The sequence below is a fragment of the Oryctolagus cuniculus genome, chromosome 6 (genome assembly GCF_051225735.1).
Source record: "Oryctolagus cuniculus isolate XC-2025 breed Fujian yellow rabbit chromosome 6, ASM5122573v1, whole genome shotgun sequence".
NCBI classification, from domain to species: domain Eukaryota; kingdom Metazoa; phylum Chordata; class Mammalia; order Lagomorpha; family Leporidae; genus Oryctolagus; species Oryctolagus cuniculus.
Window position 1 is genome coordinate 88,295,966 of NC_142872.1, and position 23,772 is coordinate 88,319,737.

At 41.4% G+C, this 23,772-nt stretch overlaps 1 protein-coding gene and 1 long non-coding RNA gene across 18 annotated transcripts in view; one reads left to right on the top strand and one right to left on the bottom strand.

Annotated features, from left to right (window-relative positions):
• LOC149126224 (uncharacterized) overlaps window positions 1-18,924 on the bottom strand; it is a 155,679-nt gene extending 136,755 nt beyond the window's left edge. For 3 of the 16 annotated variants that reach the window (XR_016235693.1, XR_016235692.1, XR_016235694.1), the window contains exons 1-3: window positions 17,394-17,531; window positions 16,204-16,556; window positions 15,352-15,442 (exon numbers count right to left, since the gene is read on the bottom strand). This is a non-coding gene — a long non-coding RNA (uncharacterized LOC149126224). The other 13 variants (XR_016235699.1, XR_016235700.1, XR_016235686.1 and 10 more) reach the window with 12 other exon arrangements.
• Window positions 17,570-23,772, top strand: part of NKAIN3 (sodium/potassium transporting ATPase interacting 3) — a 770,560-nt gene continuing 764,357 nt past the window's right edge. For both annotated transcript variants that reach the window (XM_008255564.5, XM_051843801.3), the window contains exon 1: window positions 17,570-17,706. In XM_008255564.5, the coding sequence (XP_008253786.4) occupies window positions 17,653-17,706 (54 nt within the window). In that variant the 5' untranslated portion in view covers window positions 17,570-17,652. The remainder of the gene's footprint in view (window positions 17,707-23,772) is intronic.

Consider the following 23,772-nt stretch of genomic DNA (forward strand, 5'->3'; position numbering starts at 1 on the left):
AATCAGATTATCTTATTGCATTAGATTTTACTTGACAGTAAATTTAATACTCTTAAAATAGAAAAAAAGAGTTATCTGGGTCAGCACTGTGGTGCAGTGGGTTAATGCTCTGGCCTGAAGCGCCAACATCCCATATGGGCGCCGGTTCTAGTCCCTGCTGCTCCTCTTCTGATCCAGCTTTCTGCTATGGCCTGGGAAAACAGTAGAAGATGGCACAGGTCCTTGGGTCCCTGCACCCATGTGGGAGACCTGGAAGAAGCTCCTGGCTCGTGGCTCCTGACTTCGGATCGGAGCAGCTCCGGCCGTTGCGGCCATCTGGGGAGTGAACCATCAGATGTAAGACCTCTCTTTCTCTTTGCCTCTCTTCTCTCTGTGTAACTCTGGCTTTCAAATAAATAAATAAATAAATATTTTTAAAAAAAGTTATATGAACTGTTAGGGTTTGATGTTTCCTAAAAGACTTGAGTTAAAATTATTTTCTTTGTGAAATATTAAGAGGTAGGACCAGGTGTTGCCTTTGAGAAATTATTAAATCATGGAAACTCTGCCCTCATGAAAGGATTAGCCATTCATAGGTTACAGAGTGAGTCTGGGGCCAGCGCCGCGGCTCAATAGGCTAATCCTCCACCTAGCGGCGCCGGCACACCAGGTTCTAGTCCCAGTTGGGGCGCCGGATTCTGTCCCGGTTGCCCTCTTCCAGGCCAGCTCTCTGCTATGGCCCGGGAGTACAGTGGAGGATGGCCCAAGTGCTTGGGCCCTGCACCCCTTGGGAGACCAGGAGAAGCACCTGGCTCCTGCCTTCGGATCAGCGCGGTGTGCCGGCCGCAGCGCACCAGCCGCAGCGGCCATTGGAGGGTGAACCAACGGCAAAAGGAAGACCTTACTCTCTGTCTCTCTCTCTCAACTGTCCACTCTGCCTGTCAAAACAAACAAACAAACAAACAAACAAAAAACAGAGTGAGTCTGCTGTAAAAGCCACTTTGGTTCTCTCTCTTGTAGTTGCGTCTCTGGGATCCTGTGAAGCCACTGGACTCTGCAGAGTACCCACCAGTGAGCAGGCTTTCACCACGTACAGCACCCTTGACCATGGACCTCTCTTTTCTTTGTAAATTATCCAGTCTGAGATAGTCTATCCTAGCAACAGAAAACAGACTGAGACACAAACACTTCTGTTTCTCACATTTCTTTCCAAGGGTTGGTTTATGTCCTGGAAGAACTGGCTCAGACATTGCACTTCATTTCATTACTCACATGATTACAAAGACTTTTGGTGCTTCTAAATGGGCTATGCACCAGCAGTGAATAAAAGGAGTTCATTTCTACTTAGTTGGACACACAAACACAAGACGAATATGGAGGAAACTTTGAAATTAATTGCTTTTAAAATGGTATTCTCTGCTACCAACCTTTAAGTGTGCGTGACTTGATAACCAAGACAATATTTAGTTAATTAAGTATTTATAAAATATCCATTTTATAAGTATTCATAAAATGATCAACTTCTCAGTGTCTGCAGTCTTTGTGAGGTGAGTTACAGTAATTCATAAAAGCTAATGATGTGTGAGTGTATAAAAATTTCCCAGATTTTGCACAATTATCACATTTCCAGCCATCTACCTGATAGTTTTGTTTGGAAAATAAAGGTCAGTGATAGGGCTTGAATAGTGGATTTTGATCAGTCTGAACGTATACTACATTTCCTCAAATGATAAAAGAGTGGAAGGTTAGGATTTAAAATCCACTCCTGCCCTAAAATCAGTGTTACTTTAAACAAGTCACTCAGCCTGCATAGGCAGGCCTCAGTTTTCTAGTACATGGAATAAGGATAAAGACATAAAAACATCTCCTTCCCCATTCAACCTCACCCCTACAGTGGTATGTCAAGGCAAATATCATTCCGTTATTAGCAGAGTGCCTACTCCCTAAGGCTGGTCTCCTCACTTTGACAAATTTTAGATGGGGAGAAGAACTCAACTAAAACATCAGTGAGGAATTCTTTTTTTGTCCAACACTTTACACATCCCTGGGAAGCTTGTGTTTTCCTCTTCTTTGACTTTTCTAGTATGAAAACTGGGTGCCACTGGAAGCTGCGGGTGATAATAAGAAACACTAAGAATATCTAATTAACTCAATATTTTCCCTTAACTTATTACTAGTTGTTATGCATAATATGATTTTTAGAGGTAAAGTCTGAGATTTAAGGCTTTAAGACCAAAATAATGGGGGAGGAATTTTTAGGTAAAAACATCTGATCATGTTCATTTCAATATATTGCATACTATATAGAAATCATTTGCATTTGCCATCTTTGCTGCACAATCTTTCTTTTCTTTGTAATAAATAAACTGGAGTGGGTGTTTAACCTAAAGATTGGGACCTCAGTGTCCCACGTTGGAGTGCCTGCGTTTTATGCCTCTTTCTCCTGACTCCAGCTTCCCACTGATGCAGACCCACAGAGCAGATCTGGATTGCGTTCCTGACTTCTGACTCTGGCCCAGGGTAGCCCAGTCATTTTGGGCATCTGGGAAAAGAACTAGTGGATAGAAAATCCCTGTCAGTTTGTCTGTTTCTCTACCACTCAAGTAAATGAAATTTAAAAATAAACCTTGCAAATAGTAAAGCTCCTATTCCCATCTAATTCCACAAATATCCCTAAGTTTGTGCATGTGTTCACATATTTGTGTACTTACAAATTATAATGTTATAATATGTGCTTTCATAATTCGAAATTTACACAAGTTATATTTTACAATTTTGTAGTTGCTGTTTTCACTCTCAAAATTGCTTTCCAGATTGACCCATGTTTAGCTGTATACAGATTATTCATTTTTGCTGATGTACAATTTTCTATAGTACTAACATACAATAATTTACTTTTCCATTTTTCTAGAAATGGTCTTTTATATTAGCTTCAAATTTTAGGTACTACAAACACCTTTGGACTTGTATTTTTGTACATATGTATAGATTTCTCTAAGAAAAATATTCTGGTGGAATTTTTCAAAAGATTTATTTTATACATATGAAAAACAGAGTTACAAAGAAAAGTTGAGACAGACAGAGAGAGAGAGAGAGAGAGAGAGAGGTCTTCCATTTGATGGTTCACTCCCCAAATGGCTGCAACAGCCACAGCTGGGTCATCCGAAGCCAGGAGCCAGAAGCTTCTTCCAGGTCTCCCATGTGGGTGCAGGGGCCCAAGGGCTTGGCCATCCTCCACTGCTTTCCCAGGCACATTGGCAGGGAGTTGGATTAAAAGTGGAGCAGTTGGAACTAGAACCAGAGACCATATGAGATGCCAATGCTGCAGGCCAGAGCTTTAATCCCCTGCACCACGTAACTAGCTCCTCTGGTGGATTTTTTATATAGATGTTTCTAAGAAGAATATTCTTGTGGAATTATTTACATATACATATATGTATATGTGTGTGTGTGCGTGTCTGTGTGTAATTGTTCTTTTTCAACCTTGCCAAATATTTCCAAACAATGGTCAAAAGTGAAAAAAATTTAACCTTCCCTTAGCAATATGAGGAGTCTTCAAAAAGTCCAGAGAAAACCAGATATAAGAAAAAACTGTTGTGAACTTAAAAAAATTCAACAAAATAAAGTTATGTTGTAATTATATTTTTAAAATCTTTGATGCTCTGCAATGGCCCATGGAAATTCACTAGACTGCCCCTTTTATTTTTGTTTGTGTTTGAATTTTTTTTTTTTAAGAAAATGTCAAAAACAGTTGAGGCTTATAATGGTTAAATATGAATGGAGTTTTGGCCTGACTCTGTCTCGCACCTGACCCAGTGATTCCACAGATCCATTTATGCCTAAATAGGCATATTTGGAATCTAGCAAGTTTACCACAATGGCTCTTTGCTCTACCATGTGACCTCATCATTTTTACCAGAAGTGAATACTGATCTATGCATAACTGTTAATAGTTTGACTATATGATCAAGGAGTCAAAAAGTAAAAGATTGGAAGTTAGAAGGCAAGAAGATGGCAGTCTAAAAGCAGATACAAAGTGTGAAGCTATGTATGTCCCAAGTGGATAACTGATCTACTGATAACAAAAGTGAAATTGTGTTGTTCTACATACTGGGGAAAGGTAGAACTCTGTGTGCAACACAGGCATAACAGTTATTGCATGTGTAATGGGGGAAGAGGCAACATGTTATAGTGCTATTTACTGTGCAAAAATACCCCTTCTTCCCAGCATGGATGATGTTTATGCAAAGATAGTGGCTGTTTGTGTTATTTACCATTGGTTCCATCTCTTCTGTTCTTGGAATGAAACTTAAACCGAGGCAAATCCCACTTGTAGCTGCTCATCTGTATTACCTCCATTGCAAACAAGAGATTTTACGTTATCACCTCAGACAATTTCCTTAACCTTGGAGAAGTGTTTAATATGGTTTTGTTTTCCCTGAGCTTGGATTGTAGCATCCTCTCTCTGTTGCTCTCTTACTCTTACTCATCACTGCTATGGGAGACCCCCTTTTCTTTTTCTTTTTGGTTCAGGGTTATATTTGTACCCCAGTTTTATCAAACATAGAATGTATTTTGCTTTCTTATTTTGTTTGTTGTTTCAAATTGGAACTCCTAGGGTTTTATAAGATTTAAATGAATAGTAAGATTTATAGCCCCACTTTTGTTGTCCATTTGTTGTATAATGTTGAAAAGAAGGATATATTGTTGGAGTTTCCCATGCAATAAGATCTAAAGATCAGTTTTTACTCAGAGGCAGCTTATTAAGATGACAATGGCATAGGCTTTTTTTTAATCTCTTAATCCTGGCTTGAAAATTTTCTATCCTACATGTTCGATGTTTGATTATTGAATAAAGTATTTATTCTTCATGGCACATTGATTCCTTGTCTATAATTCTTTTTTTATACTAGATCAGTAATATACTAGATCAGTAATGTCAGCTGCTTTTTTTAAGTGAGAGAATGTTAAATCTAATTTTTATAAGGAACTACTCTTTTATTTACTCAAACAAATTTCATGTAATTTTTATATACAGAATTAGGAACATAGTGATACTCCCCACCCATACTCGCACCCTTCCTCTCCCTATTATTTCCCTTTCTTAATTTTTACAATGATTTACTTCCAGTTTACTTTTTTAAGATTTATTTATTTATTTGAAAGCCAGAGTTACACAGAGAGAGGAGAGGCAGAGAGAGAGAGAGAAGTCTTCCATCTGATGGTTCACTCCCCAGATGGCCACAATGGCTAGAGCTGCGCCCATCCAAAGCCAGGAGCCAGGAGCATCTTACAGGTCTCCCATGTGGGTGCAGAAGCCCAAGGACTTGGGCCATCTTCTACTGCTTTCCCAGGCCATAGCAGAGAGCGGGATTGGAAGTGGAGCAGCCGGGACTCAAAACTGCTCCCATATGGGATGCTGGCATTGCAGGCGGCGGCTTTACCTGCTATGCCACAATTCCAGCCCCTGTTTATGTTATACACATGAGATTTTTTTTTTTTTTGGACAGGCAGAGTTAGACAGTAAGAGAGACAGAGAAAGGTCTTCCTTCTGTTGGTTCACCCCCAAATGGCCGCTACGGCCGGCGCACTGTGCAGATCTGAAGCCAGGAGCCAGGTGCTTCCTCCTGGCTTGGAGGCACTTGGGACATCCTGATTGGATTGGATGGAATGGGGGATGCCACAGCAGAAAGCTGGACTGGAAAAGGAACAACCGGGACAGAATCTGGCGCTTCTACTGGGACTAGAACCTGGAGTGCCGGCACTGCAGGCGGAGGATTAGCCTAGTGAGCCACTGCGCCGGCCAATATACACATAAGATTAACCCTATACTAAGTAAAGAGTTCAAAAAGTAGTAAGAAGAATAAAAAATTTTTTTTCAACAGTAGAAACAAGGGCGGTAAATAATCATAGAATCTCAAAATGTCAATTTCACTCCTATACATTACATTTTTGGTACTCTATTGTTGCGGGGTAGAGGGAAGGCAGTACTTTTTTTTCAATGGAGATCTATTTGGTAAACTGAGATACTCATATTACTAAGTGAGATTTACAGAACCGTATTGTGTCATAATGTCCTTGGGCTTGGCCGTAAGTATTGTGGTAGAAGAAAAAAGCAACAATATACAGGCAACAAAAATTTAAAACCAGTCTCTAGGATGTTCACTTTGAAGTAAACAATTGAACAGAGGTGGCTTAAATTTTTTCTTAATATGAATATGGCTCATTTATTTTGTTGGCATACAATATTTTTCAACTAATCACAATTATGGAAAAATTGGGGGGCAATCCCATGATAATCCAGTCTTCGGCTTTTTCTTGACAGCCTTGAGAGCTGGCAATGCTGATTCAGGCACCCACCCCAGCCCTGCAAGGCTACAGATGCTGAACCCAAGTAATGGCTACCCCTTTTATAACCAAACTGTCCTCTCATTGCCCACACCACACCCAACCTCCTCCTGTGATCCTACCTCCGGCCTGGCTCAGCAAGAATTTCTATGCTCCATGTTTGCTGTAAATAATCAGCCAATATAGCAGAATTTCAGGGATATTATTCATTTTGTTTACTTACCAAAGAGAAGTGTATTTATGTTATATAAAGGTGATCAACAAATTTGAAGAGTAATAATTAGAGCCACCTGTAGCTACTAAATGACAAATAAATAGGTTGATCAAATAAATGTAACTTAAAATGAATTCTTCAGAAACTTCAACAGCAAAATAATTTTTTTTTTTCAAAAAGCTTTCAGCAAAAGATGACATTGTGCCAGATTCTCAACTCTTTGTAGTTTTGGCAATTTTTTTTCTCCATGTTTGCGAATCCTTTGAAGTCGACCAGGGCTGACTGCAGAGGACTCTTTGTGCAATCCAATCAGGCTAATTTCAATTTTAAGTGCAACAGACAGGCCTGCCTTTCATGGCCTCCTTTGTGCAGCATTGATGGATTGTCTCATGTTGAGTTAGTAAGAGTTCCAGGAAAAGACGGCACAAATGCTGTCCTAAGCAGCCTGTTAACTAATAAATAGACGTCAACCCTTAAAATCCTCCACTTGCTAGTTTAAGGGTGAACCCCAGAAAAGCACAGAAGCCATTTCACTGTGCAGTTTCATCTAAAAACCTACCCATGTTTATAGTTTCACATGACTAGAATAAGAAGTGCAGGAAAGGAATCCCTGTCTATAATAAATACACAGCTTTATAAGGTAATTCAAACAGACCGTCTAAACATATACCTACATTGCCTTAGCCACTCAAAAATACTTTAAAGAGGTGAGTCTCTGGTGTAGGGGTTAAAACATTGCTTCATAAGCACACAACTCATAACAAGGTACCAGCATTTCAGAATTAGCTCCAGTTCTGACTCCAGCTAACAGACATCTTAGGTGGTGATAGCTCAAGTGCTTGCATCCCAGCAACCCAGGTGGGTGTCCTGAGTGGATACTGACAAGATACAATAATGGGGCTGGGTTGTGGCATAACTAGTAAAGCTATTGCTTGCAGTGCCGGCATGTTGTATGGGTGCCAGTTCAAGTCCTGGCTGTTCCTCTTCCGATCCAACTCTCTGCATGGCCCGGGTAAGCAGTGGAATATGGCCCAGGTGTTTGGGCCTCTGTACTTACATGGGAGATCTGGAGGAAGCTGCTGGATCCTGGATCCTGGATCCTGGATCCTGGATCCTGGACGGACCCAGCTCTAGCCGTTGAGGCCATTTGGAGCATGAACCAGCAGACAGAAGATCTACCTCTCTGTCTCTGTCTCTGCCTCTCTGTAACTCTGTCTTTCAAATAAATAAATCAATAAATAAATAACTCTTTTAAAAAAAAAGATACAATAGATACAACAGGGCCTGGCGCTGTGACGCAGCAAGTTAAAACCCTGCGCTTAAGTGCCGGCATCCCATATGGGTGCCAGTTTGGGTACTGGCTGCTACTCTTCCAATCCTGCTCTTTGCTATGGCCTGGGATAGCACGGGAGGATGGCCCAAGTGCTTGGGCTCCTGCACCCATGTGGGAGACCCGGAAGAAGATACTGGCTCCTGGCTTCAGATTGGCATAGCTCTGGCCATTGCTGCCGTCTGGGGAGTGAACCAGCAGATAGAAGACCTCTCTCTGTCTTTACCTCTCTCTGTAACTCTTTCAAATTAATAAAATAAATCTTTAAAAAAAGAGATACAGTAAGATACACTCTTAAGTAACTAAAATAATTTGAGATAAAACTAACTCAATAAATAATTAAAATTATTTAAAAAAGATTGTCATGTATGGCTGTGTTCTTAAGTGTAAAATATCAAATCATAGTTTGAAAAGTGTCATAAGCTATACTAGAGTTAGAGAAAATTGAATGTTTCCTAATAACATTCTTTAAATTACTTTTTATTGTTTGAACTCTTCCAAAAATAAAAGAAAAAATAAAAATGATGAACATAAAGATTATGTAACCAAATTCAACATCAGTCTACAATTAAAATTAAGAAAATTTCTAAAATTGTTATAATCAAAATAATATTCACCATTTCCTGCATATTTGCATTAGTCTGATTCTGCTGATTTACATTAATTCACTCATTTAGTTCTCATATCACTTATATTTATTAAATACCTTTATCATCATTGCCCTTTGTCAGAGAATGACATGGAGGTAACTCAGATTTCCCAAAGCCATAGAGTAAATCCCAGGAAGAGAGAGAACATATAAGCCATGTCCATCTGGAACTAGATTGTGAAGGGGGAATATCATTCGTAATTTAATTATGCCATAGAGAAATATCAGAATATAAGGATGGATGATAAAGGGTTTTGTAAACCATGCTTAGGATCTTACCCCAAACCCAGACCACCTCTTGGCAAGCTGGGAAAATGGGAATAGCCAAAATCTTGCCGTGTGCTGTGGGACATGTAGTGTGTCACGGAGAAGAAAGTCCCGAATGCACCAGGCTCTCATTACATGTATATAAGCTTGTAAACATTTTTCTCTCTTCTTATCTTGAGAATCACTGGGCCCAATCCAGAAGTCAGGCCTCTCCTCCACTCCTTCACTCACCCTCACTGGCTGTTTGCTCTTGTTCCTCACCCCTTAGACTGTCCCACAGAACCCAACTTTACTGTAAACAAATCCTTTCACATTCTCATCATCCTACCACCATATTCTAGAACTCCCCAAAAGCTAAAGATGCCCTTGAAGGCGGGGACTTCTTCCCCTCCTACATAGTATCATTCCATCCTAAGGTATTTTCAAACAATTCCTGCCCTATCCTTAAATGAAAATGTACATAGTTGCCCACAGCACCAAGCACTAGTCCCACCTTTCCTCCTACTTGTATGTGATTTTCAGTCCCTGAGTCACTCTTTTACAGTTAGGAATCACAATTCCTGCTGTTTTGCAGGAAGCAGAGTTCTTGGACCTTTTTTTCCTTTCTTTCAACTTTAGGCATCCATTCCCATGACTGTGTCATGAACCTTTACATCAGCCAGACAAACTATCATAGCACAAAGGAACAGTTGTCAAAGAGACAGGTCTTTTTGTGCCTGTTGAAAACCCTGTACTGTTATTGAGGAATAGAGAACACATATCACTGGACAAATTATATGTAATGATTATAGTAATATTAAAGGAGGAATAAAAACATCACTTGAGCATCTTGAAAATATGTGGCCAACAATGACATTCTATGTGTCAGACATACAGTTCAATACAACCAGTAAATTGTGGATATATGAAATAATGAATATGCTATTCCCTGTGAACTACAGGTTTGCTACAAAGTATTATGCAAAACATAGTTATTTTACCGTTTACGTGACATACCAACTCTGATCAGTCAGTAGTCAAGAGATGCTCCTGGGGGCTGTTAATTCTCCAGAAATGCAGCCTGCCCTACTACAGAAGAAATGCAGGTGCTGGCACTAGCAAGTTGCTTCTGCGTGTACTGTGACTGAAAGGGCAACGGCACATGGGCAAGACAATGGGACATCTACTACAAATCCCTACTGGATGCTAAACAAGGCTTGTACTAGATTGGATCTGCTGTTTGGTAAAACTACTTTTGTGCAGTTCCCACTGTGTCCCAGCACCATGGATTTGCCTGTACACTTGAGAACTATATACAGTTACTCAGGGTTATTTTTAATGAAAAATTGGATTTCTGTGCTTTTTTACTTTTTATCTTAATTCATTTTTAAGAATGTGACTTCTAATAAAAATTGAGTTAGCTTTACAATTATTTTGAAAATTCAATTCCTTATGACTTTAATGTATGTACACTATGGAAACATGCAAAGGAAGCTGTCTAATGTGATGTACTCTCCTGTGGCAAATTGCACAGCTTTGTGGAGAACCATAGCCTAACTGTGGGCACTTGGGATGTAATAAATGCAAAGGGATTCTATGCAACTTGGCCTTGAATGACACTTCCAATTTTCAAAACTGCTTCACATTATACAGTATGTGTTTTTACATACAAGTATTCACTCTCTCCTGTTACCCATTTCATTTTCTTATTTTCTCATTTAAGAACACAGAGGAAAATTATGTGGCTTTACAATTTTTAAATGGTTGTTTAAAAATTTGTCTCAATTTCCTGAACAGAGTCAGGTTCACTTTCAATGGTAAGTTTATCTCAGTGATTTTCAAAAATAAAACAAATTGTATTTCTGTGTATTGGTATAATTAGTTAGGATTTGCTATGGATGTTAAAGTACTGTTAACAAATAAAAAATTCATCACTTGAATGTTATTGAAAACTATTCTTCTCCGTAGTAGCCTGCATTAATATATTTTGTGTTAGGGTTTATGTTTCTGTGAGCAATCTGTTCCGTATTGCATATGCTTGCTATATATGCATAGCATATGTTATATGATTGTTTCCTACTTTTAGTAATTTATCTTTAAATAACCTTAGATTTAAAAAAAAAGTTGTCAAAGTAATATACAGAGTTCTCATTGCCTTTCACTCACCTTCCTTAATGGCAACCTCCAACATTAGCAGGATGCAATAATTCAAGGTTGATTCTTCAGCCAGACAGATGTGAGGGAAACAGCTACAAAATTTATCAGCTGATAGTGACGCTCTCCTCACACACACAGTACAGCCATGGCTCCTTGGGTTAAAAATGGGATGTGAGGGAAGTGAGAAAAAAAATGCCTTCTATGGGGCTGTCGCTGTGGCATAGAGAGTGACAGCATTCCATATGGCACTGGTTCTAGTCGCAGCTGCTCCACTTCTGATCCAGCTCTCTACTATGGCCTCTGAGGGCAGTGGAGGATGGCCTGGGTCCTTGGGACCCTGCACCTGCCTGGGGGACTGGGAGGAAGCTCCTGGCTCCTGGCTTTGGATTGGCTCAGCTACAGCTGTTGGGCCAATGGGGCCACGAATGGAAGACCTCTCTGTCTCTGTCTCTGCCTCTCTGTAGCTCAGCCTTTCAAATAAATAAATAAATCTTTAAAAAATATCTTCTCTGTCCTTTGGAACTCTTAAATAAATGCAGTAAATACATACACAGCTGTATGCACAGACACTTTGAGTGGCATCAGGATTTCCTGAAACTTTCTACCAGTGTTTTCTTTTCACTTCAGTCATGCTGCCATTCCCCTATGTTACAGCCAATCGTTAGGACTCCAGCTGACCCACTATAGACTAGTCTATTCTGTTCTGGAATCTTGAGAAAAGCAGAGGGCACCTGAGTTGAGCTTTCACGGTAGTAAGGATTTGTCTACATCCTTGATATGACTCTGACTCCTGTTCCCATGTCATAAAGTAGGTGGCATGCGGTAACTTTTATTGTGCAGAAATCCTCAGTGGATGTCAACATGCTGTAAAAAGGTGATGAGAAATTCTAGTACTGTGGGTTGAGGCTGCCCAGCATATGACAACAGAAAACTGCTAAGGGCATATCACTGCAACACCAGCTATTGTAACTAGATCAATGCTGTTAGGTCACTGAAGAGTCTTATAATTAGTAATAACTGAAGTTTATTTTTAAAAGATGATGCTTGGTTATCATTTTCAAATTTCAGAAATATTTATAAATAACATTTCTTAAACCAAAATACACCATATGGGTTTTCCTCATCATCTCTCCTCTGGAAATTTTCTCATGCTTCTGATTTTCCAGTACAGTTAAAATCCCCACAACACTTGTTTAGCTCCTATTTCCTACTCACTTTAGTCCAATAGAGCAGTTACGAGGGGGGCATTTTTAAATGTAAAATGCTTAAAATAGCTGGAAGTATTTTTCTTTTAGAAAGTAAGAAAATAAGTCCTTTCTCAGTGTCCCCAGGAGGATTGGTAGCAAGATCTCACCCCCACCCTGGTGTCCCCTGCACCCTTAGATGGGTACCTTCAATCACCTGCACACATCTGCTCTCCAGGATGATGTAACTCATTTCTAGATTACATATGCAAGCTAGTATGATCTAAAGACTAGGTATTTATTTCCAACAGTTTGCACCTGTGGTTGGTTGAATTGGAGGATGTGGATCCCTCAGATCTGACCACACACAAATGACATCTGCTACCTCTCACCACTTCCTGCCACCAAAATTCCAGGACATACATCACTCCACATAACAAATGATCCACTCGAACTAGGAGAGTGGACTCAATGGGCAGCTGAAGGCACTAATGTGTTGCAGCCCTCCCCAGGAATGTTTCAAATTCTCTCTGCATTTGCATCTACGTTTTGCTCTGTGCTACTCCTTATCATTGCTCCAACTGAGTTGGCATACTGTTTTTTAATGACAGGTAAAAATGAAGAAGATTATATCAGATATTTTGAAACAATAATCTTTGCCTGCATGACTAACAACTAGCATGGTAGTCCAAGGTTGCGCAGACAGTTGCTGGACAGATGTCTTTGATGCTGTCTTTTCTGCATAAGGCTGAGGTAGTTTGTGTAATGTGACAGTTCTGGTAGAGTATTTTGTGATGGTCACTATAGGAAATTAAATATAAGTTAAACATAACAATGCTTTCTTCATAACATCTGTACTTTATTCATGTTTTCTAAATTAGCATTGACTCAGGCAACTCTATTTTGATTCTGACAACTTTCACATCGTGAAGTTGTAGAAGGAGATGGAGAGGATTATAATTTGCTTTCTTCAAAGGGGGTTCCCAGGAAGTATTCAGTATGAAGCACAATCCAAAGAATACATATTTAGTGATTTATCTAGAAACTTTCCACATGGAGCCTGAATGTTTAATCAAGCTGTAACTATTCCACTCAAACAAAACACAGAACTGGAAACCTTAAACAAACAAACCAACAAAGAAGAGTGAAACAATTGAGGAAGGATTTTAATTTTTTTATTTTTATTTATTTATTTTTTTCAGTTTTTTTTTTTTTTTTTTTTTTTTTTTTTTAACAGGTAGAGTGGACAGTGAGAGAGAGAGACAGAGAGAAAGGTCTTCCTTTGCCATTGGTTCACCCTCCAATGGCCGCCACGGCTGGCATGCCGCGGCCGGCGCATCGCGCTGATCTGAAGCCAGGAGCCAGGTGCTTTTCCTGGTCTCCCATGGGGTGCAGGGCCCAAGCACTTGGGCCATCCTCCACTGCACTCCCGGGCCACAGCAGAGAGCTGGCCTGGAAGAGGGGCAACCGGGACAGAATCTGGTGCCCCGACCGGGACTAGAACCCGGTGTGCCAGCGCCGCAAGGTGGAGGATTAGCCTAGTGAGCCACGGCGCCGGCTTATTTATTTTTTTTTGACAGGCACAGTTAGACAGTGAGAGAGAGAGAGAGAGAGAGAGAGAGAAAGGTCTTCCTTTTCCATTGGTTCACCCCTCAAATGGCTGCTACGGCCGGCACGCTGCACCCATCTGAAGCCAGAAGCCAGGTGCTTCCTCCTGGTCTCCCATGTGGGTGCAGGGCCCAAGCACTTGGGCCATCCTCCACTGCCTGAGGAAGGATTTTAAGAAGAAACTTAATTTAAGGAAGAATTTAGCTCATTTCCCAAATCCCATTATATAAACATCCTGTTCACACCAAAAAAGTTGTGAAGCTGAAATCCAGAAATCTGCACTTCCTAATCTGGCCTCTGGGTGTGCTGTCATCTTCTTAGTTATCTTTACATGAAATTCAGTAAATACATACACAGCCGCAAGTACACACAGGGAGACAGGACTGGAATTTCTCCAAAAAATTTATGAATTTACAAAGAATTTAAAAAAAGAAAAAAATAAATGACAATTGGCAAAAAACACATACAGCAAAATGGCATCATGGTACTTGGGTGTATGTGGTTATGCGTGTTTAATGTGTACTGTGTACTATGTGTTTGAACATACACAGATACATTTCTTAGTCCAATTTATGCTGCTATAATAGATTACCACAGACTGGTAAATTATAAGCAATACATACTTTTTTTGGTTCATGTTGATGGAGGCTGGGAAGCTTAAGACCCAGTTCTGATGAGGGCATTTTGATGTGATATCATATGGCAGAAGGCATCACATGTCCAGAGAGCATATGAGAGAGAGAAAGAGATAGAGATAGAGATAGAGAGAGCAGAGAGCAAGGGCGAGAGAGAGGAAGGAGACCAAACTCTCTTCTTTAAAACTAACCTGCTCCCTTGGCAATGTCATTAACCCATTCACCATGGTAGAGCCCGCAGGCCCTCAGGACTAATCACACCTTGAAAGTCTGATCTTTTACCATTACAATGGCAATTCAATTCCAATAGGAGTTTTGGAGGGAACATTCAAACCACAGTACTATTCAACATTTGTGTGAGGTATTGTAGTAAATATACATACATTATCACTCTTCATTCACCATCCCATATAGCTTATTTTTTAAGATTTATTTATTTATCTGAAAGGCAGACTACAGAGAGGGAGGGGGAGAAGTTGATCTTCTCTCTGCTGGTTTACTTTCCAAATTGCCCCCATACCTAGGGCTGGGCAAGCAGCCTGAAACTCCATTTGGGTCCTCCACATGGGTCACAGGGGCCCAAGTCCTTGGACAATCTTCTCCTACTTTCCCAGGTTCTTTAGCAGGGAGCTGGATCAAAAGTGGTGCACCTGGAACTTGAACCAACACTCACATAGGATGATGGTGTTTTATCTTTGTTTCTTGTTTAAATGCACTTAAAACAATTGCATTATTTCATTTTCTTAAATTACAAGAAGAAACTCCAATCTGGATCTCTCAGTAGAAGGGGCGGTGGAAAACAAGGAGGTACACAGGATTTGTTGTTCTCCTGAAGTCAAAAGCACATGGGTGGGTGCTGACTCTGCAGGTTAGATCAGTGGATACTATCATGCCTACTTGGGAGGGAGCAGTTAGTCCCACAGTTAACAAGGGCCACTTGTGTTCTGAATTTCAAGGCAGCTTAGTAAATGTTTAAGTCCAGGAACCTAAAGTCAGATTACCTGACAAGGCATTCCTGTTCCTCCATTTAGCAGCCAGGAACTCCCTGCTCCAGTTCCACATCTTTTCAGTGGGGGTCCTCACAGCACCAACCTGATGGGATTAAATGAGTGAAAACACAGAAAGCACTTAATGCCTGGTGCCTGCAAGTATCTGGCACAGGTCAGCTGCAAATCTGGTGCTTCCTAAATAAATACGTAAAACCATGAACAAAGCCTATTGAGGTGAACATATCTAATTGGGAGAGAAAGAAGTGTTATTATGTTTATTAGCATCATTCATCACAGTCTGTGTAGACAAAGAGGCTGAATAATTTCTGGCAGTTATAGGCAGACCAGTTGTTCCTGTCCCTCCACTCTTTGGCTGCTTTCTATAGATTTTAGAGGTACTGTTGGCCTGAGACTTCCTGCTCTTTTCTATTAGGCTAAATCATGGATTTGTCAGGTCGGTTTTTCCCCTACTGTTCTCAGTCATCATAAATGGTGATGTGTATGTCTACGGCACATAAAGGTGGCACGCTCACATCACCCTTGATCACTGAGGTCTTAGAAGTTGGGGTAGGAAACAAAGGGTTCTGACTCTATTTTTTCCCCTTTGCCCTGCTAAAGGACAAAAGAATTCAATGAATTTGATCTTGAGGGTATTCCTGTGTCCCTGCTACAATTTCAAAGATACCATACAAGGACTTTCCTGGGAATTATTGTTTTAAAGTTGTAAACACAGGTCTTGAAAGAAGGATTCCGAAAGAGCCAGTTAATTGCAAAACAAGTAAAAGCAGGACTACAGTTAATGCTCAAAGAAACAGCTTGGGTAGTTTTTATGGATGGAAGAAATGTTTTCCTTCTGTTACCGACCTGCCATCAAGAACCCGGGAGGGCAGCAGTGGGTTAGAAATATCAATTTCTGAAGAAATGGCCAAATTCCCAGGAAAGGCTCTTCTGAGACAATTGGCCCAGAATCTTGTTCCTTTTTCTCAGGCTTGCTGCCAGTTCCGTTCCAGCAGGGTCCAGCCAGGGCAGTGCACGCCTGAAATCTTGATGGTGAGCCCTGTGAAACATCTTTCTCCACAGACCTGCTCAGCTGGGTTCTACTGGATGTAAGAGGGCTTGGGAGTTTCCTTGAGATTCCTGGGAGAGTTTGTCCCGGATCTTAACGCTTCCCTGATCCGGTTTTACAGCCAAGCCCTTTACAAACAATTCATTTCTCTCTGGGAAGAAATCACATGTATCCTTATTCCGGAAGCACTCTCCAATACTAAGAAAAAAAATACTCGCATCTTCCACTTCCAAACCTTCTCTTTGGGCACGACTGGTGAGGATTTCCACGAGGGTCTCCTCCGGGGTTCCTGGTTTGTCCCTGCGCGTCCCTCCCTTGCTGCAGCGCCCCTGGTCCACCAACTCTTCCCAACTTTCCCTCGCAGTCCCAGAAGGTTCACCCTCCGGCACCCGACTGCAGTGGACCGAGCGACCTCAACAGGGAGACCCTGCGGTGCTCGTCCAGTGCCAAGCTTCCTGGATTCCCCGCCCCGCTCCTGGCGCTCTGCAGCGCTCATCCACCCCTCTGTTCCCTTTCTCCCCAGGACACCAAACCCTCGCAACTCCCACCGTCTCCAGCTCTGGAAAATCTTAGCTAAACCTTGTGTTGTCCGGCTACGGGCACCCTCCCCAGCCCCCACACAACCCTCCTAGTGAGAGAGCCCAGCTGGAGTCTCCCCAGCTTTACCGGTCCCTGGGGTCTCCGTGCCCGCCGGCCACCTTGATTCTTGCTCATTCATATTCATTCTCATTCTTTCTTGCAGTTCCCTCTTCCCCTCGCCCTGCAGACTCCTAACAAGGCAGGCCGACCCTCCCCAGCGGCACTCCCTTGCGTTCATCCCCTCCCACCGTACCCACCCGCGCGCGCGCGCACACACACACCCGGACCAGACAGCCCACTCCACTTTCCAGACGCCCACCGCCTCCGTACTCCCCTCCCCTAAGCAGACATTCACCCACTCACCATCTGTAGCCTCCTTCCGCCCCCCGCCCCTCCCCAAGAAGCAGACCTGCACTGTGGGAGGCAGGGACCCCCGCCAGACGCTCCGGTAGTGCGCGCCGCACTGACCTCCGCTCGCCCCGCCGGGAAACTAACAAAGGCGCGCGCGAGGACCTGAGTACCGGGAGCGACGAGCTGTGGCCGCGGGGCCGGAGAGCCTGGGCCGGGCCAGGCGAACGCCGGCGTGGGAGGCTGTGGAGTCAGGAGGCGGCGGCGACGGAGGACACAGATCAGTCTCTCGCCGGAGCCGCTCGGACGCCGCCAGCACCATGGGCTGCTGCACTGGACGCTGTTCGCTCATCTGCCTCTGCGCGCTGCAGCTGGTGAGTGCCCCGGCCGCCTAAGCCCCGGGACCGGTCTCCGCCCCGGGACTGGCCTCCTCAGCTCCTTCCACTGATCCACAGCTCCGGGCTTGGGGCGGGCGGCTGAGCCGCACGCTCCTGCAGACTCCCGCCGTCCTAGCCGCCGTGGTTAGCTGTGTGCCGCGCTCCGTCCGTGGGCACTCGCGGGGTCGTCCCTCACCCCGTGGGAGGGCGCGGTCGTCCCACCGGTCCTACGCGCTGGGGTTCACGGCACCCACGCCGGGCGTCGCCAGGCGGACCGGAGAACTGCGGAGGCGGCGGGGCAGTGAGACATTTCCCCGCCCCTCAGTCGGACACTGGCTTTGACAACCGATGCGTCTTGTGCAGAAGTTACCCAGGGCTTGTGGGCTCCTCTAGTCATGATTTCTAGTGGCGTTGCTTAATTAGAAGAAGGTGGTGAGAATGTCCTGTTCCAGGGAGAGCGAAGCAGCCTTCACTCTGGGTTAATAGAGTGTAATAGATGGTTCTTACCTTCTTCAGGTTGGAAGGTGGTGGTGGACGAGAGTCCGGGACCTTGGGGGAAGGCGTCTGGCCGTGTGCATTGGGGGAGCAGAGCAATTTGAGCCCCTATCCTTCCAATTCCGCGAGAGGTTTTTGCTGAAATGCTGTGTGTTCAGGCAGTCAGACTGACTGCTGTCATTAGGGAGAGGACAGAGTGACGGGCTCTTTTGGCACAGTGCCTTGAGTAAGGAGTGCGTAGAATGGAAAGTTGGAAACTAAAGTGGAGAGAAAAGGGCCTTTCAGCTCGGAGCAAATACTCTTCTAAATTCCTTTGGAAACCGGACTTGTCCTGTGGTCTGTTCCATAGTCACTTGAGGTCAAGGCTACAGGCCTTTTGTGAAAGACTTTTGTGTGTGAGAGGTTAATAGACATCTCCCTTCATTATGCTTTAGAGGATTCTGTAGCTATCTTAGAAGCATTGCATTTAAGTAACAAACGCCTAACCAGCGAATTTACAAGCAAGAGGGAAGAACTTCAAGGAAGTTTTCTGAGTAATGTCAACCTTGCAAGACTCATTAAGTGAAGGATTAAATAATGCACTTTAGTAGTTAGTCCTTGTTCCCATAAAGGCTTTAAAATGTTCTCACTTTTCTCTTGCCTCAGTGCCCCAGGCTCCTATAAAAACCTGGCTTGGGGTATGCTTTTCATTGTTTACATAATGCATGCATAATTTATATATTCATAGGTTTGAAGTCAGTAGCAACTTGTTTTAGAGTCTATTGAACAGCCCCTTCTGTCTTGTGAAAAACTTAAATCAGACACATTTTGTAGAGTTTCCTTGAAAGAATAATATTAAAAATTCACTCAAATATGAATGCTTCCTTTCACTGAGAAAAGCAAACCAGAGGATAATTTATACTTTGGACCTTAGAAATAAACGTGGCTTTTAGGTTGGAAAAACTGAATGTTTTGTCAGCCCTTGATTATGTAATATTGTGGATAGGCATATTAGATGAACTAATCCATAATGGCATAGTTTTGGCTTTACATGGAAATAATGTGAGATTTCTATGCAGCACATCTATCAATGCAATTTATCAATTTTCTTAATTGACATTATAATATTTTTCATTTGGCATTATAATACGTGTCATGATGTTGTTTTGTGAGTTTCATCCATCAGCCCAGAATGCCTCCACTTCCCACAGCTCAACTGGTAGAAATGCAGTTTGTTCATTGAAATGTATCTTAAAATGCCATTTTCTCTGTAAAGTCTTCCTTGCTGTTCTGGGTGAAATCACACACTTTCCTTAAATTTCACAGAATTTTGCTCTTGTTCTGTGATGCTTTTCATCCTCTCTTTAATTTTACATTTCTTACGCATAGCTCCAATGACTTGACTGTAAGCAACTTGAGAATAGGAGCCAAATGTTATTTATCTTTTCAAATCCTGCAGAGTCTTAGTGTTCACATTAGGAGCTGGGGCATTCTTGCTAAATGTATGATAATGCCCAGCATTGGCAATCCATGTTGAGTTTGACACAGACAGTTCTTTTGACTTCTAAAATTATCCTCTGTGGAAGACACTCATGTCAGTAATTTTTGGATGAGGGAGTTGATACTCACAAGTTATGCAGTTTTAAAATAAATAGTTTTTGGATGGTAGAAACAATAGGGTAATGACAAATGTTTAACAACTGGATCTCAAATGAAACTGTATGCATAAGCTATATAGCATTTTTTATTTATCACTTTGCTATACCTGATATTTATATAAAGGAGATGTAGCAGGCAATCGACAAAAAAAGTATTAATAAAATATGCAGTGATCTTTGGTGTAAATTTATACAGTCAATCAATTCTGGCAGAATCCTTTAGGGATTCTGATAAACACTTGACACTCTACTTTTTCCATTACTGATTGGTAGTTAATGTTTTTATTCATTTTAAGGAAAAAGAAAAAAGTGAATAAAGAAGATAATGTTGTAATTTTTATCAGTGACACGAATAAAATCTTTGTTGAATTAGATAATAGTTTTCAAATGCTGGAAAATAATTCCCTCAATTTCTTTTGTGGTAATGACAATGTAAAGGTTACAGACATGACATACATTTATTATGTATTATTAAACACTTAGAATTAAAATACTAAGACTATTTCTCTAGCAGTTTTTTTTTAAAGATTTATTTTATTTATTTGAAAAACAGAGTTACAGAGAGAGGTAGAGACAGAGAGAAAGAGAGAGGTCTTCTGTCTGCTGGTTCACTCCCCAAATGGCTATAACAACTGGAGCTGGGTCAGACTGAAGCCAGGAGCTTCTTCTAGGTCTCCCTTGTGGGTGCAGGGGCCCAAACACTTGGGCCATCCTCCTCTGATTCCCCAGGTACATTAACAGGGAGCTGAATAGGAAGCAGCTGGCACTCAAACTGTAGTCCATATGGGATGCGGCGGGCGCTGAAGGCCAGGGCTTTAACCCGCTGCACCACAGTGCCAGCCCCTGTAGCAGTTTCTTAAATCTAGATAATCGACTAACAATAAATCACATCTTGGTTAATAGAGTTTTCCAATTTCTAGGGTATAAATACTCCCATTTTGGTCAATTTTATATAGTGATTCCATCATAGGAATAAAAAAGTTATAACCTTTAAATACAATAAAACAGTTAGGAAAGAATGAACTTTAAATATTTTGAGCCTCTGAAATTTGTATAATTTAATTTTTAATAATGGTTATATTTAACAATTGGCTTAAAACATTCCTAAGAAACTAACAAACCAGCTCTCTGGGCCCAAATAAGCCTGCTCCAATATGCCGTTGATGGTGGCCTCTGCTTCTCTTATCAGATGCTGTTTCTGCTGAAGCCAGTTGAGAGGGGATCCTATTGGGTGATCACTTTGCTGAAGAGACTGTCCATGGTAATGACTAAGACTTATTAACCATGAGGTCTCAAAGGAGATGTTGCATTAGCTTTTCCTAAAAGGTAAAGAAACAGTAGAACGGTTTTTGTAATCTAGCTTTCTCACTTCATCTGAACTACCCTCCAGAGTGAAAAGCTCAGACTGGCGGATACAACTGGAGAGAACTGACCATTTTTGGCTCAAGTCTGTGAGTGAGCTTCAGTTTGCCAAGTCTCAGGCCTGTACTTTCCTCCTTCACCTGCTTTGGCCTTCTACCCCAAGCAAATGTGTAAAACTGTGCAATATTCCACATTCATACTTCCGATTTGGCTAGATAAAAAAGAAAGTGAACAGCATGAACACATGCTTCTAGAAAACTGTATGAATTAAATAACTTTCAAAAAAGTGATTCACTTAGTGTGTCACTGATCCAGCAAGTCCTCCAAGAATCTTTAAATAAGATTTATGTAAGGATACTTGTGGGCTTGCTTCTTTCATAATAACGTGCATTCTGTTGTCAGATATGTGTAATCTAGACCTAAAAAGAACACCTGATCATATGTTTTAGTAAGCTATTTTTAGTTACCATGTTTAAATGAGCCATAATAGCATGTTTAAAAAGGCTAATGTTTACCCCACATGTTATTTCAGAACCAGCTTTTCAGTGCCTTCAGTGAAGTATTGAACATCATTTGGCAGGCATTGTTCCCACAGAGCCTTGGACATCTTCCCAACAACACAGAGATCCCACTCCCAGGCATGTTCAACAAAACTGTCTTCGGGTGTTGTTTTCATGTCACCTTGGATGATGTTATACACTTTTAAGGTGAAGGTCATGTTTACTATTAGAACTAATAATCCCTGCAGCAAAACTCAGTTTCCCATTTGACATATTTATAGTGATGGAGATTCAGAAAGACTTTTTAAAAATAACCAGTTCTAAACACTTTGATGGGCTTTATATTTTTATTTTAGACAGTGCCCTCTTAAATTAAGGAAGATTAGTGATTTTTTTTTTCTCATAGTGAAAACTCAATTTACCACATTCAATCCATCTTGTGAGCAAAGTCACCTGTGACCCTACAAATGCTAAGATAAAATGTGATGGAAGAGGTCTGAATGATGATGGTGTAGCTGGAATGACATGTTTTTAGCTCGGTTTATGAAACGTGCAGGTAACCTGTCATAGATATTGGACAACAAATGCCTAAATACATCACTTCTACTCTGTGTATTTACTGATATTTTTGCTTTAATATGGTTTGAATTTTAATAACTCTTTTTCTTTTTCTGGGCAGTGCAATTTTTAATCATTGAGTTTCCATTTTCCTTGTGTATTTCAGAACTCTGATTCAGCCTATGAAACTCAGAGTAGGGAAAGTCACAGTGTAGCTAATAATGAAACTTTCATTTTACTGTGATTGCTGCTGTTACCATTCTGCATTAGCCAATGCTGAGGAATTCACCTGCACATCATGAGTAGCTGAATGCATTGTGGTACTTTGTACATAAAGTGGGAAGATTGGATGCAGTATGTATGTTCATGTGTGGGTTGATTGGGCAGAAGTGTCTGGAGGTAAAAGGGTCCTGTTTTAGGCAATTTCAGATTCTGACACCTGAGACAAGGTAGCTGTTACATGTGTGAGTTGGAGCTCAGAAGAAAAAAATTGGACTAAAAGTCCAGAATCATGAGCAACATTGGTACTTAAAGGTCTGGATGGGCCCACCTCAGGAGACAATGTAAAGGTAGAGGAGGACAGTACTTAAAGGAGCCCTTGGAACAGGGTAAGTGGAAAAGAAGGAGCCAAAAAAGGGTGCAGAAGAGGCCAAAAAGAATCAGTTTGCCTTAAAAATGCAAATGGTATTTCAAGATAAAAGTTAAAACAAGAAAACACATACACACATACAATGTATATCTGGAATCACTAATAATAATATGGATGGATGCCAAGAAAGGATAATGATCAAGTTGTATCTTTTGATTGGTCTGTGAGGGTAAGAACCAAGAATTGTTATTTTAAGATGTTTAGCTATTAAAATATCTGAATCCTTACATTTGTTGTATTCTATCTCATGTCAACATGGAAAGTGATTTCTGTCACATTTCATAATGTAACAAGATGGCCATTTTATTCCTAGAGAATTAAATAATTACATTAAACATCCAATAGTGAGTTAAATAAACATTTAAATTAACTTTATCATTAACACAGTTAACATGGATTAGTTGTAATCAAACAATGTTGACCCTTCAGTGAGCACAGCATTTTGGTTTTATAAAGAAATAAGTAGGGGCCGGCGCTGTGGCATAGTAGGCAAAGTCACCGCCTGCAGTGCAAGCATCTCATACGGTGCCGGTTTGTGTCTTGGGTGCCCCTCTTCAATCTAGCTCTCTGCTTATGGCCTGGGAAAGCAGCAGAGGGTGGCCCAAGTACTTGGGCCCCCGCACCTGCATGGAAGACCAGGAAGAAGCTTTTGGCTCCTGGATTTGGATAGGCACAGCCCCGACTTTTGCGGCCGATTGAGGAGTGAACCAACAGATGGAAGACCTTTCTCTCTGCCTTTCCCTCTATCTGTAGCTCTACCTCTCAAATAGATAAATAAATAAAATTCAAAATTAAAAAAGAAAGAAAGAAATAAGAGACCATTTTGACAGTAACAGATTGATGAGAGTGTTAGGAAATGATT